The sequence below is a fragment of the Bombus flavifrons genome, chromosome 1 (genome assembly GCF_040668555.2).
Source record: "Bombus flavifrons isolate JBK064 chromosome 1, iyBomFlav1_principal, whole genome shotgun sequence".
NCBI classification, from domain to species: Eukaryota; Metazoa; Arthropoda; class Insecta; order Hymenoptera; family Apidae; genus Bombus; species Bombus flavifrons.
The window spans coordinates 4,304,889-4,317,995 of record NC_138442.1 but is presented as its reverse complement, the minus strand read 5'-3'; the positions used below and the strand labels follow the sequence as shown (position 1 = coordinate 4,317,995).

The following is a 13,107-nucleotide window of genomic DNA, read 5'->3' as shown; positions in this document are numbered from 1 at the left end:
GTAAATATATGAACCAGTCCAATATTGATTGTAATAAATCTGACATGAAATTTCAAATATTAACAAACAAAAAAGGTACAAAAACTAGCTAAACATAAACTATGGTACATATTTTGACACAGTTTACTATAATAATAAATGTATTACATCCATATTCATGTACGTATACATACAAGAATATCTATCTATACATACATATGAGAAAAATGCTGGAAATGCGAGGAATTCGTGATTCGTTATCTATCCATGATTTTTTCCCAGCTTCACGGCCGAATTCGAATAACAAGAGTGTTCATAATGCTCGCGTGTCTTGTCATCCTGATACTGAAATCGTTATTGCCGGAGGAAACTGTTATCGTGCCATAAGCGGCGGTACAATGCCGGTCGGGCACTGGCGACAAAACATCCGTTCCCCCCTAGCATCTTACCCTCAACGTGGACTCAGCCGGTATATTCACGTAATCCCATGGGGTACACTGTCCGCCAGCTGAAACATTTGAATAACAATTTTACGGGCTCACCATGTATAACGGTTCGTCTCACGCACTTCGGTCTCGCATAATTTTCGCGGCAGACCGGACGCAAAAAAACCTGCTCAGTACCGGCGAAATGGTATATCCTCGTTACTTTGCCTGTTTATGGCCTAAATTGGTTCCTATTAGATGGTAGATAGTCGCTTATTTATTTTTTATGTAAAGCTATACCTATTTGTATTTTAGGCTTTCTAAATATGTATTTTTATATTGCAATTTATAAAGGAACATACATATTGTATATTTGCATTTTAGGTTAGAAAGTTTGACGTGGAGGTTAGGGGTCTAAAGGGAGTAAGGGATTTTAATAGAAACTTGAATTAGATAAACAAGATCTAAAATTAGTCAGCCGAAGAAAAATAGTGAATGTAAATTTCCTTTCAAATTTAACCTGGTTATAGTAATCAGAGAATAGTTCTGCTGGTAGCCATTGTTCTGCAACATCAGATATAAAGAATATAAAGGTATGGTGATATTTTTTTTATCTAGTTACATCTATATCTGAAATTTTCATTATCTTTTTTTCTACAAGTTTCGTATTGGACGCTCGATCTACAGATCCAATTTCCTCGTAGCATTTCCCGCCCGCCTCGACATATTCGTTTCTCCCAGCAACCATTTCATATTGCATTCTCGATCTGGAAGTGCAGTATCTTCTTTTGCCCAGTTTCTGTTCGTTCACAAAATTTTCACCGTGTAACAAGAACTTGATATTCTGGTCTCGATCTTCGAAGAAGTCTGATCTGTAGAGCAGCTAATGAAGACTGAAGGATATCCTTGAAAAATATCCAGAACATCCTGATATATTTCATCTAGTGAATTGTTATACGTATAGAATACTGGCATTTTTTAACAGGATAATGTTGTTTAATATTTTTGATCACAGATACATTTGTAGTTAACTTTCGTTTAATGCTTTTGATTATAAATAATTTGTAATACTTTTACGATGTGAAGGTTCTGGAAATGCTTTGTGTTACGATGACCGATAAGTTTGATGTTCAATGTACACAGTGCATATCTATGGAAATCGGAGAATGTAGCAGAACGGTAATTGCACTCTCATGGCCAAGCAGTTTGACCCAGTGGCAGCTAAGTGTAGAGTATCAACCACATTGCAATTCTTATTACAGATTCTTATTACAGATGATTCTCTCTTCACAGGGGCAATATTTTCTTTATCACCTTCTCGTATTACGATTCAGTAATGACCAGCTACGTATCGAATAACAATCTCCCGTTGAAACTGTACATTGTGGACAATTTCTTATTGAAGATAGTGACGTCTACTTTTTATATGAATCCTCGGATCTATCTTTACATTATATACAAGAGATTGTACAATATTCAAAGAGATATATACAATATGTAAGAAATATAAGTGTAACGAGAATCGTAACGTGATTCTACTCACTTCCAGATCGAGGGAGGTTCATAAGAAAACGTTGATGCAAATGCGGCCATGATCACGAAAAATCCAAGATTAAATTTTTGTTTATTGGAACGTATTCCTCCCATTACAAGTGACGAAAGTCTCGAAGGAACCATAGATCGAAAACAATTCTTTCTGCCGATCTAATCTGAACCTTCGAGTAACATGAATGATATAAATCTTCAAATAGCTCGAATAATTCGAATTTCAGTTAAGTCAAATAATCTAAATCCTTAAGCAACTTGAATAATTCGAATCTTCAAATGACTTGACTAATCTGAGTAATACTTCAACGTTACTGCCCAATTCCGCGTATACGCGTGTGAAAGCAGTTATATAGATCGAGCCAGCGTGGAATCAGGTTCAGCCGTCTCTCCCCCGATAAGAACAATGACATTGTTGGCACGCGTCATGAGAAACGTTTCTCTTTCATAGAGCCACGGAATGGTCCCAAAGGGACACACGAGGAACACGTACCGGTTCGATCATGTATGTAACGATAGTCGCGTGGCGTGCACGATCAGCCATCATGTATAGTTACTATTTAGCCTGAAACGTGAGGTCAATAACAGCCTCTTCGTTTTATTGTACCTGCAACGGGGCAGTCATTGGTATGCGTGACGCAATGAAATTGGCGTAATCATTTATTAATTCCCTCTCCGTTCCTCTTCGACTATATAGTTCATTGATAATCAAGAAAAGAATTAATCGCGCTGATGCACGCGACTAGCATATTCTCTTTAATCATTCGTCGAACGTGCGCTTAATGACAAAGGGCCAATGGCATTTATTATTTTTTGAATGGTATTTATCTCCTTCTTTCTTTTTGTCAATCGTAGGTAATAAATTTTTCAGCTGAATTCTAACCATCTTGTGAACCGTAGGTTCTTTATTGGTGGAGGAATTCACGAGATGTTAATTGCTGGAATCTTGTACTTGGAAATAGAATGAAGAATTTGATGTAAAATAGATTCCTTAAAACGGAGGAATTTTAAATCGATAACGACCTTTCTTTTAATACTAGAATATTTGGAAGCGTAGTGTGCTTCATAAAACATATTAATAACTTTCATTTTAATATATATTTCAGTATACGATATAGATTGGTAATTCTAATGTTAAATAATCTATCTATTAATTTCTATTTTATATCAATAATTTATTAACGTCTACGTTATATTGATAACGTATTAGTTCCATTAGTTCCAGTTATTATATATATTAGTTATTAGTTCCAGTGTAGTATTAAATGATCTTTTACTCTATGTCGATTCTCTAATCTTTTAAAAATTTGTCGGATGATATAGGAAGATTAAATGAAGAACACATTTTATTCATTTATCAAATAAAAATTCTTCAAAATGGAAAAGAAGAACGTAAGAAGAAAAAATTCTTTCCTATCGCTGTATGATTAATGGTTTGGTGTCAGCGGTTATTTAAATTACTTAACAGTAGAACAGACAGCCGTAGGGGTCTCAAACTATCTGACACGGTTTTAATTCGTTCCCGATGGAGATTTCATCAGCGGCAAAAAGTTTTGCGACACCCACGCGCAAAAGAAGCGGTTGAATAAAGAAATGCGGCCCGAGGGAAAGATTCCGTGCGCGAGAATAGCCGCGACGGTTGTAACAATAGGAGCAGAAACTGGTTTCTGAGTGTGCAAAAATCCACGACCGAGCCTCGTGGTCGACTTTCACGTGCTCGGGCTACGTCGTATCATCGACTGTTCTCCGGATGCTGACCACGGGGAATATTAAAACCCTTTTTCCTGGAAAACTTTCACGGCCAACGAAAGTCTTGGATCACATTTCATCTAGTTATAATTATCTTTATAAATTCCTTTCTTAGAGCTGTCCTAAGATTGGTACTTTAAGATTAAATGAAATGTACGGTACATTTCTTCTTTTCTTGTTCCTTATGTTTGATAATCTTGGATCTGATTTTAAAGACACTGAAAGTCCTAGATTATATATTTCCTTGCTTTCGTCTGGTCATAATAATCTCTGTACACTTCTCTTTTTGTGTGTGTTCTACAAGGTTGGTACTCTGATCTATCAACTTCCAATTCTTTCCTTTCTTTCCTTGAAATTATATAATTTACATATTTTAATTGATCTTCTATGGATGTTGATTTTTTATAGATATAAAAAATATATTTTTGAAATATGAAATATATTAATATATAATATTAAATATATTTCTTGAATTAAAAGGAATCCTCCCTTATGAATAGTACAAATTTCTTTTCATGATTTCAAATCGAATTCATTATATTTAATGGATTAATGGTATGGTTGAACAAAGAGTATTTTAATAATTACGGATTTAGCCCTCAAGCAACCAAAGGTTACCAAAAATTACTTCAATATTCCACTTATTATTATTAGATTAGATTGTTTTAGAGAGAAGATATTTATTTGAATGATTCTTTTTACCTACATACCTACAAAAATCTTTTTCTTGTGGCTGAACAAAATTATTAAGGCAAACTACTGTAATTGAAGAATTTATTCTTTATTAAGGTAAAATATGGTCGTTTTGTGTGCTGGAACTGAGTGCTTGGAGTAAACGTCGAACACAAGGAAGGGTGCAGCTCTTGAGAAATTCCTCGGATGTCCTTTCGTGGACGCAAGTTGTTAACTTGGCGATTCACTGAGAACCCCGCCCGCAGCTAATTAAATAGTCCGTTATTTGCGATGCAATATAACTTGAACTAGCCAAAGCAAGAGTATTTACTGCACGCTTAATTATTCATTACGTACCACGATAGCTTCAGTGTGCACGTCAATCCAAAGTGGGATTCGGTTTGCTGAGAAAGATTGAACTCTGAAATGCATGGAGACTTTTTCAACGATAATAATGGACCCCGTACATTAATAATATGCTAATGAAACGTTGATTAATGATAATAAGAGTTTATTATAGCAATTATAATAATTGATTTGTAGATTAGTTTTGTTTTTAACATACTTTGCTCTAATTTGATCGGCTCGATTTTATTAACTATTTGCAATTTAATTATTTCTTTTTTTCTAGGGAAAATAAACACTTTTTTTAGTCTACAGACCTTTTGCTTGTTATTTTGTTATTTTTAATTATAATTTGATAATATAGAAAATATCGCAGTATTTAAATGCAAATGACTGAAATACATATGCGAGATAACGAGGTCCGCATCGTTGATTTTTACTGCTGCAACTAAGAACGTTGAAACGCTATTATTAAAGTTATCGCATAAAAATAATCGTTTGTTTCGTTTCAGTACCTCAAATGATCAAGCAAGATCCGACAGTGATGTCCTGGGGACTGTGGATCAGCACTCTAACAACAACCTCGGCTGCACTTGTCACCGCTGGCCTGGCTGCTTTACTCGCCGTTTTGAACACAGCCACTTCTCCTAGATCTAAGATCCTTTCTGACCCTGGAGTATATTTTATAAATATCTTAACACGTACGTCGATGAAAGTATTTAATTTCAAATACTTAATACAAATAAATTACTTTAAAGTTAAAATAGAAAAGAAGCAATCTTTTTCAAAAATTAAATAAAATTTATCGTATCAGCACATCAGAATATTATAAAAAATTCAAGATATTAACACAATTGCAATTTGAAAATTGGTTAAAATTCATTAGATCAATTATATTATAATACGTAAAATTTGAAATAATAAGGTAATTGATATTTGATTCAGTACTAATGTGCGTGGCGAGTACGAGCACTTGGCTGGCGCAGTATTACACGAAGCTATACTTCAACGTGCTTCCAAAGGAGGACATTGATAATATGTGGACCAGCGAAGGTTCTGCCGAGCTTGGTTATTCATTTTGGTAAGAGACTTTTCATTCTTCTGCTCGATAGCATGGTTGCATTCACAATAGAAATCCTCAGTCAAGCCTCATCGATGATCTCGCATTTTCGTAGTTGTTTGCAAGTTTTATGCGCGCCATTCGATATTGCGAATGTTTTTCGATTTCCAGTAAAAGTCCAGCCTTTTCAAATAACGAGCAGTGAATGCAAAGTGTGAAACTTGCAGCTTTGTAGAATACTATTCAATTTAAGTTAATTTATAATTTGTAGTGTAAAGTATCTTATCTTTTAAACGTTCAAATTATTTTACTTTTATCATTCTAAGGATTAAGAAAAAAGATATGATTATTGTCAGACTACAAATGTTTATGCATTTATGAAAAATTTAAATGTGCAAAAATTTACACAATATATAAATCAATAATATATACACAATAATACTTTATCTAAGTGGCATTTCTTAAATTGTATTCATAAAAAATATAAATTTGCATAAAGATCTACGATCTACTTATTATTTCTGCATGTATTAATGCGTTAAGGAAAGTGTCCTTGAGAATTTAACTGATTTTAGATATGTAGTTATATCTAATGTAACTTTCCTTCTTCTAATCATTGTTAAGTTACAACAATCAAAACGTAGAAAAATGAAATACAGAAAATTATTTAAGTTTCTAGAGGTATATTTGAAATTTAACCTCTGAATTTTCTCATTCCATTGCTCTTCTTTCAGGCTGGTTGTTTGTGCTGGTGTAGTGCATTTAATCAGCATAGCATTGGTAGGCTGGGGCTCAGGACGAGACAAAATCGAACGCCTGGAGACAATTCCCGCACTGGAGGAAAAGACCGCCGCGGCAATAATGCTGTATTGAATCCCAAGGCTCTTGAGACGAGGACTCAAAGACAGAAGAGATCCATTACAAAAATTACACAGAGTGCTGCTCATATTTGTTAGCGTGTGTCGAGGCAACAGGAGTCGATTAAGCAGAGAGCTGGCTACGATATTTCTGCTATTCGAGAAAAGACAAGTTCCTAGATGTTTGTTAGCATACTTAGCATCGTAATGTAAAAAAAAAAGGAAGAGCAAGCACGTTAACGGTATTACCACTTAAATCGTGTTAAAGCTTCAGTGTGAAATTTGAAGAATGTTAAAAAAAAACCTTCGATTTATATAATACAATTATTGTCCGATATTCGGATCATGAATTTGTTGAAACATTTAAGAATAAATGAAACGCGAATTTCATCGCGCGAAATCCAAACTAAAATTTCACTAAACCGAGTGCAAAGGTGGAAACACGATTTTTGTAACGATCTGATCAGAATGTAGTTTCCGCCTGAACGCTTTTATTTAAAAAAATATGACCGCGAGCTTTTCAGACCGCTGAAATTACCAAGAGTGGAAACCAGGCCATGTAATTGATCGTTTCTACACGGAGTTATGAGCTTGCACCGTAATATTGCGTGATTCGAAACATTTTGAACAGTTGAGTACGCGTGTGACAAAGTGTATACTATACATGATGAACTATATCTATATTTTCGTGTAACAATTTCGAGAAATATCAGATATAAATATATACGTATACCTATGCGACAGTGCATCGCGATTTGTTTTATTATAATAACAGTATATTTCGGCCATCGTCATTGAATCACGTCGGTCGACGTCTTCTCTAAATATCTTCACTGTTTTTTCTAATCTTCCTTGCGTTTGAAATATCTAGTTTTATACGCGCATTTATTAATGCTTAAATTAATCTTCCTCCCTTTTTAGAAACTTCTAGCCCTTTTCTTGCGTACAGTATGATTAACAATTAGAATTATAAGAATGGAAGTATATATATTTCTTGCCGTTTAGGTAAATGAAACAGAAAATAGATAATAAATAGTGTGTTCATGTTTTCTATCTGTACATTTGTCGGCAGCGACAAAAAAAGTCAACTTAACTCAAGATTTCATGAATATTCTATTCATTAAGTTTCATAGGTTGTAAATAGAAACGGAGTTTGATACTCTGTAGTGATTTATTTATTACGTAGTATCTTAATTATTAACTATATCATAAATGTAATAAAACAATTAAAAAGACAATACGGATAAGATGCGTAGATCTTCATTTATACCACAATAAAGAAGTCTGTCCTTATGTTTTATGTCTCAAAACTTTGTTGCATTATTATATAATGCTAAATATCGTTGCTTCGGAGGAGCGCCGAAGATTACTTTACGTAGATCTTTTAACCCTTTGCGGACGAGTGTCGGCAAATAGCCGCCCGAATCTGTTCACAGTTTCGGACAGTTATTTTGAAGTGGACGTCTATTTTTTCTGAGCGATAATCTTAAGCATATTTATGCATGGGTATAGTAAACTAAACAGTATTATGTTTTTGATGAAAGAAAATTATAGATCTTTAGAAATCTTATCTTCCGTTTAACGTAAACTCGCGATGCAGGATGATGGTCGAGTCGGAACGAATTTCAATCTTTCAATGGCATTACCAGATGAATCAGAAAGCTTTTTATATATTATTTATAATACCTTATACACGATGCCTAAAAGTTCCAGAAAGGACATGTTCGATAGTGATAGTAGTGATGACGAACATTTTTTTGAACCTGACAAGATAGAAGACGAAGACAGTGCTTCAAACAGTGGAAACGAACTCCGTTCAACAATGAATCGGCTCAGACGTTTCAATATTTCTAGTAATAGTGACACTGATGATGAACTAAATATTGATGAAAATAATACAATCCTCAACAATGATTAACGCAAACGTTCAACGTGTATATTTTTTCAACTGTGCGCGCAAATACCACTCGTTCACAGCGATGCTTGCTCTTCGAGCGGCCTCGTCCGCAAAGGGTTAAAATCACACGATTTGTTATTTCTTTCGTCTTTTTCCAAGGAAAAGGTATCACGCCATGTATACCGGTTTTATAAAAAAATTGATGTAACAGTTAGGATACAAGAGAATTTCGTTAATTTTTTGAGACTTTTAACCTCTGCCATCTATTAACGCCGGCTCACCTGTGACCATCCATCGTCTTCAGGCGGTCGTCTTCTCTCATCGTGTTTTGGTGGAAGTCTATCATCTTTAGTATCATCTCGCCTATTAATTTAAAAATATTTAATAGCATACTAATTTCAAAATTAAAATTTGTAAAATTAATTTTTGAATTAATGAAAATATAGTCACTTTTCATCACGTCTCGGAAAGTCTCGAGGCGAATTTTGTATTGTATCGCTTTTGTCGCGCCAATTTTGACTACGCGTTCCACCACCGCCACCGCCACCGCCACCGCCGCCGCCGCCACCGCCACCGCCACCACCACCTCCACGACGATCAGGCATTCTGCCACGATTACGAGGTCCATCAGATAATGGATCACGTGGAATGTCACGCATCTGTAAAATATTGTTAAGTAAGTTGAAAGTATGTTTTATTTATGATTCGGTAAAACTTTTATACAATTATTTTATACTTACTGGACGTCCATCCATTCCACGATCTTTATCTATCCGATCCCTTGTATCATCCTTATCGTAATCGTCTTTTCTCCATCTCTCGATGGTATCTTTCTTCGGTTTATCGTCATCCCTTCGCCATTTATTATCTTGTCCCTCTCTCGCGTCCCGTCTTTTCCAGCGAGTGGATTCTTCCTTCATACCGTCATCTTTTGCATCAACAGGACGACGCCATGACATTTCAACTGTAATCAAATAAAATGTAGATAATATCATATAATCATGTAATCCTTAAAGCATGTTTGAACAATAAAGTGTAGAAATGTACCTGGCCTTTCTGGTATACGATGACGTTCTCCACCTCCTCTCCATCTGGTTATTTCCTTGTCCCTTTGTCTCTCCTCTTCTAACTTTCGTTCTATTTCAGCTTCTCTAGCCCTAGTAATCTCTGCCTGTTTTTCAATCTTAGCTAGACGTTCAGCTTCCCTTGCTTCTTCCTCTGCGCGTCTCAATCTCTCTTCTTCTTCTCTCTTAGCTCTTTCCTCCTCCAAACGCCGTTTCTCTTCCTCCTGTTTAATACGCAATTCCTCTAGACGTCTTCTCTCAATAGCTTCAGCTCGTTCCTTCTCCCATTTCGCTTTTCTTTCAGCCTTACGCTCCATCTTACGTTTCAGCAATCTGCTAACTCTCTCCTCGTTCAATACTCTTTCAAATTCTTTCAACTTCTCTAAATAAATACTCTTACGCTCGGCCAAAATTTTCGCTAAGAAAATATCATGATCCTCCTTCATCCTCGCCATACGTTCACGAGTAGCAACAGCCTGCTGTCTCTCCTCAATGGCTGCAGCAATTCGTTCAGCTTCCTGTTGTTCCCAGCGTTGTTTAGCTAATTCCATTTTTTCTTCAACTGCTTTCTCTAGTAGTGGTATTTCTTCTAAACGTTTAGCACGTTCCAGGTAATCTATTTTCTTCTCCTGTGACTTCAATTTCTGCTGCATCTCCCTACGTTCTTTCTGCAATTCTTCTGCTTCTCGGGCTGCAATTTGTTCTGCATCTAGCTTCTTGATTTCATCTTCATCCAATTTCTTCAGTACCTTCTGACCATGACTAGTTTGAGATATCTGTTGCATCTTCTCCTTCAAATGTCTATCCTTGATCTGTTGGATTTCACTCTGTTGTCGCTTCCTCTCACGTTCTTCTCTCTCTTGTTCGAGTCTCTTCTGCTCTGCTAACATTTGCTGCCTTTGGAGCTCTTCCTGTCTTCGCATTTCCTCTTCCTCACGGACTGTATTAATATGTTCAATATATTCTTTTCTTTCTTCTATAATCTTGTGTCTTCCTAGGATTCTCTGGTGTTCTTTCATTTTGGTTTCATGATAATGGCCTACCATGGCGGAACGCAATTTCTCTCGCTCCATCTTCTTCTTATTCGGATTAATAATATTGATCGCTCGATGCAGCACGGTGGCCATATTTACAAGTTGACAGCGAATCTGCTCAGAAGGCATCGCTTGTAATACGGGACCATCGGGATGATCTTCTCTCTGAGCTTCCGACAAATCAACTCCAAAGTGCACACACTTCTTTCCATGACTAATCCTTATCTGCATGTCGTTGTATCTTACACAATCCACCAGCAGACGTTCTAGGTGAAAGTCTGTCGTAAATTTGGCGAGTTCCAAAAGCCTAGCGAATTGTATCGTTTGATAAACCTGGGATATTTGATGAACCAGACGTACAAGTGTTACATCTTGTAAAGCTGGGACATACTGAATCAATGGACTATTTTCGTCTGCTTGTAGCGTTTGAATGACAGAATCTACTCGGCTACATAGCTCCAGAGGATGAAACTCGACCTCGAGCCATGAATACAATTCTTGCAATTGTGGTGATGCTAAATTAACGATGTTCAAGCGAACAATGTCTTTAAGCAAGGAAACTCTCGTCGGTGGCTGAGTGAGTCCTAGAAGTGTAGCAAGTTTCTGAGCTTTCTCTAATGGACTTTTGTCTGTTTCTATAAAACGATCAAATTCAGGGTGCGCCGATGGCAGTGGGATAGATAGGGTGGCCAATAAGACACGATTGGCCATTCTCTGCTGTTCCTCCAAAGACATATTCTTTTTCATTTCACGGGAGAGTTGCAGCAATTTAAACAATGCGGCAGCATGGAATAGATAGTTACCTGCCTTCCAGAAAACCATGGCTAATTTCTGGTAATAGTTGGCCATGGTTTTTGGTACTGGAAGTTTCTTAGATAAATTCATCATACCATGTACATCTTCAGAGGATTTGAATGCTTCTTGCCACAGCTCCATTTGTATTGCAGAGTCAAGTTGATTTAATCGCGTTTCCAAATTCAGCTGTTGCGTCTCCGCCCTGTTCATGGAAACGTTTGAAACTAGCGCCGGTAGTTTACAAATCTCCTCTAGGTGTTTTCGTAGTTTTTCGCACAATTTGCGAAATTCAGTCTTACGATTATATTCAAGACAAAACTGGAAGGCCATACGTGCGATATCATGATATAACGTTTCAACATGAGCATTGGTTCTTAATAATTCTAAGCATTGGCAATAAGACTCCCATAGAAATTTCACCCATGGCGTCAGAATAGTGCGATCGCTTCGGTCTTGTGCGTCTTCGCCACTGACTGCCGACAACAGTATGCTTTCAGGCGTGGCTAAGTTATCAAGATCATCTATATCTATAACAGCCTGTTGACTCTGTTTCCGTGCTTGATTTGTTTTTTCTTCTGCCATGCGTAAGTATCCACGTATGACATTTTCTAAACTTCCAACATTTACCGATTGGAACATATTTCGATACTGAAATAGGCCTTCCTTTGCTATGTGCGATTTCTTCAGCTCCACACATAAGTCCAAGTATTTGAACATTATCGGTTCCAATACCGATTCTGACCAATTGTATGTCCATTTTTTATTGCGGAAGACTTCTTGCAAAGTATCTAATGCTCGGGCTGGTTTGCCTACTTCAATGAATTCTGTCAAAAAAAAGAAAGGAAACATATGTTTTTAAATTTTTTCAAAGATAATTAATCATACTGCTTTATAATAATTCACTGTGACATTTTCGTTATAACCATATTAAAGAATGTCTGTCTAAGAATAATTTATAGCTAATGTTTATGTAACAGAACAAATAAAGAGATACAATAATGTCAAAGTTAGGTCAGTGTCACGAAAAGACATATTTAAAGAACATTTACCACATAAAGCTTTTTATGTTCACATAAAAAAACATATTAGACAACTTTATTTAACATAAACTAATAATCTTTGTATTTCAACAAACATATATAAAAGAATAGAATATTATATTTCATTTGGAATCATAGTATACTTTCTATTTAAGACTCTAACCTTTCGCAACTATTCCGTTCTAAGTGCATATGGTTGGGCAAAATTAATATTTTAAAAAAGTCAAATGAGACGTGACTTTAGCCATATTGAATGTTATATGACAAGTAGGAAACGCCACTTATGGCGATTAACCAATATTGTAAAAATACGGTTAAGTAAAATGATATGGATCGTAAAATCTTTGGATGAACGGAACGAAAGAATTTTTGCAGCTCTAGATTAAATAGGTATCGGCCATAGTCATTCTTGTTACGAAATAGTTATACGAACCATTTGCTCTTTTCAGAGCATTCTCAGGTCTCTGTCCATATCGCGCCATTTTTTCACGGAATATAGTTGATTTCAAACCATACACGCTATCATAGGATTCGAAAAATTTCTGTGGAAAATTTAGGATATATTTTCTTTTAATTATGCGACGTTTATCACGGCGTACCTCGACCGCGTGTACCGGATGAAAGGCGGAAACTACGGAAAAATGG

General features: G+C 36.0%; 2 protein-coding genes and 1 long non-coding RNA gene across 10 annotated transcripts in view; 1 reads left to right on the top strand and 2 right to left on the bottom strand.

Moving 5' to 3' along the window:
- Positions 1–756, bottom strand: part of LOC138183191 (uncharacterized) — a 4,363-nt gene extending 3,607 nt beyond the window's left edge. The window contains exon 1 of the long non-coding RNA XR_011174020.1: positions 196–756. This is a non-coding gene — a long non-coding RNA (uncharacterized LOC138183191). The remainder of the gene's footprint in view (positions 1–195) is intronic.
- The window catches only part of LOC138183155 (clarin-2), a 24,000-nt gene extending 16,121 nt beyond the window's left edge, over positions 1–7,879 (top strand). For all 8 annotated transcript variants that reach the window (XM_069119815.1, XM_069119807.1, XM_069119756.1 and 5 more), the window contains 3 exons: positions 5,228–5,416; positions 5,661–5,796; positions 6,510–7,879. In XM_069119815.1, coding sequence (XP_068975916.1) covers positions 5,228–5,416; positions 5,661–5,796; positions 6,510–6,648 — 464 coding nt within the window. In that variant the 3' untranslated portion in view covers positions 6,649–7,879. The remainder of the gene's footprint in view (positions 1–5,227; positions 5,417–5,660; positions 5,797–6,509) is intronic.
- On the bottom strand, positions 7,877–13,107 carry eIF3a (eukaryotic translation initiation factor 3 subunit A). Its single transcript, XM_069119744.1, has 5 exons — positions 12,896–13,107; positions 9,577–12,246; positions 9,270–9,493; positions 8,980–9,188; positions 7,877–8,892 (listed from the first exon to the last, which is right to left on the bottom strand). Exons 1-5 carry the CDS (start codon positions 12,942–12,944, stop codon positions 8,796–8,798), a joined length of 3,249 nt encoding a protein of 1,082 aa, XP_068975845.1. The 5' UTR covers positions 12,945–13,107; the 3' UTR covers positions 7,877–8,795.

Bases quoted from the DNA above. Each gene is read 5' to 3' on its own strand.
- eIF3a (XM_069119744.1), bottom strand. From the start codon at position 12,944: ATGGCGCGATATGGACAGAGACCTGAGAATGCTCTGAAAAGAGCAAAT. The intron at 12,247-12,895 runs GTTCGTATAACT...TTTTTTTGACAG, and splicing joins TGCTCTGAAAAGAGCAAATG to AATTCATTGAAGTAGGCAAA. The intron at 9,189-9,269 runs GTAAGTATAAAA...AATATTTTACAG, and splicing joins GTGGAATGGATGGACGTCCA to ATGCGTGACATTCCACGTGA.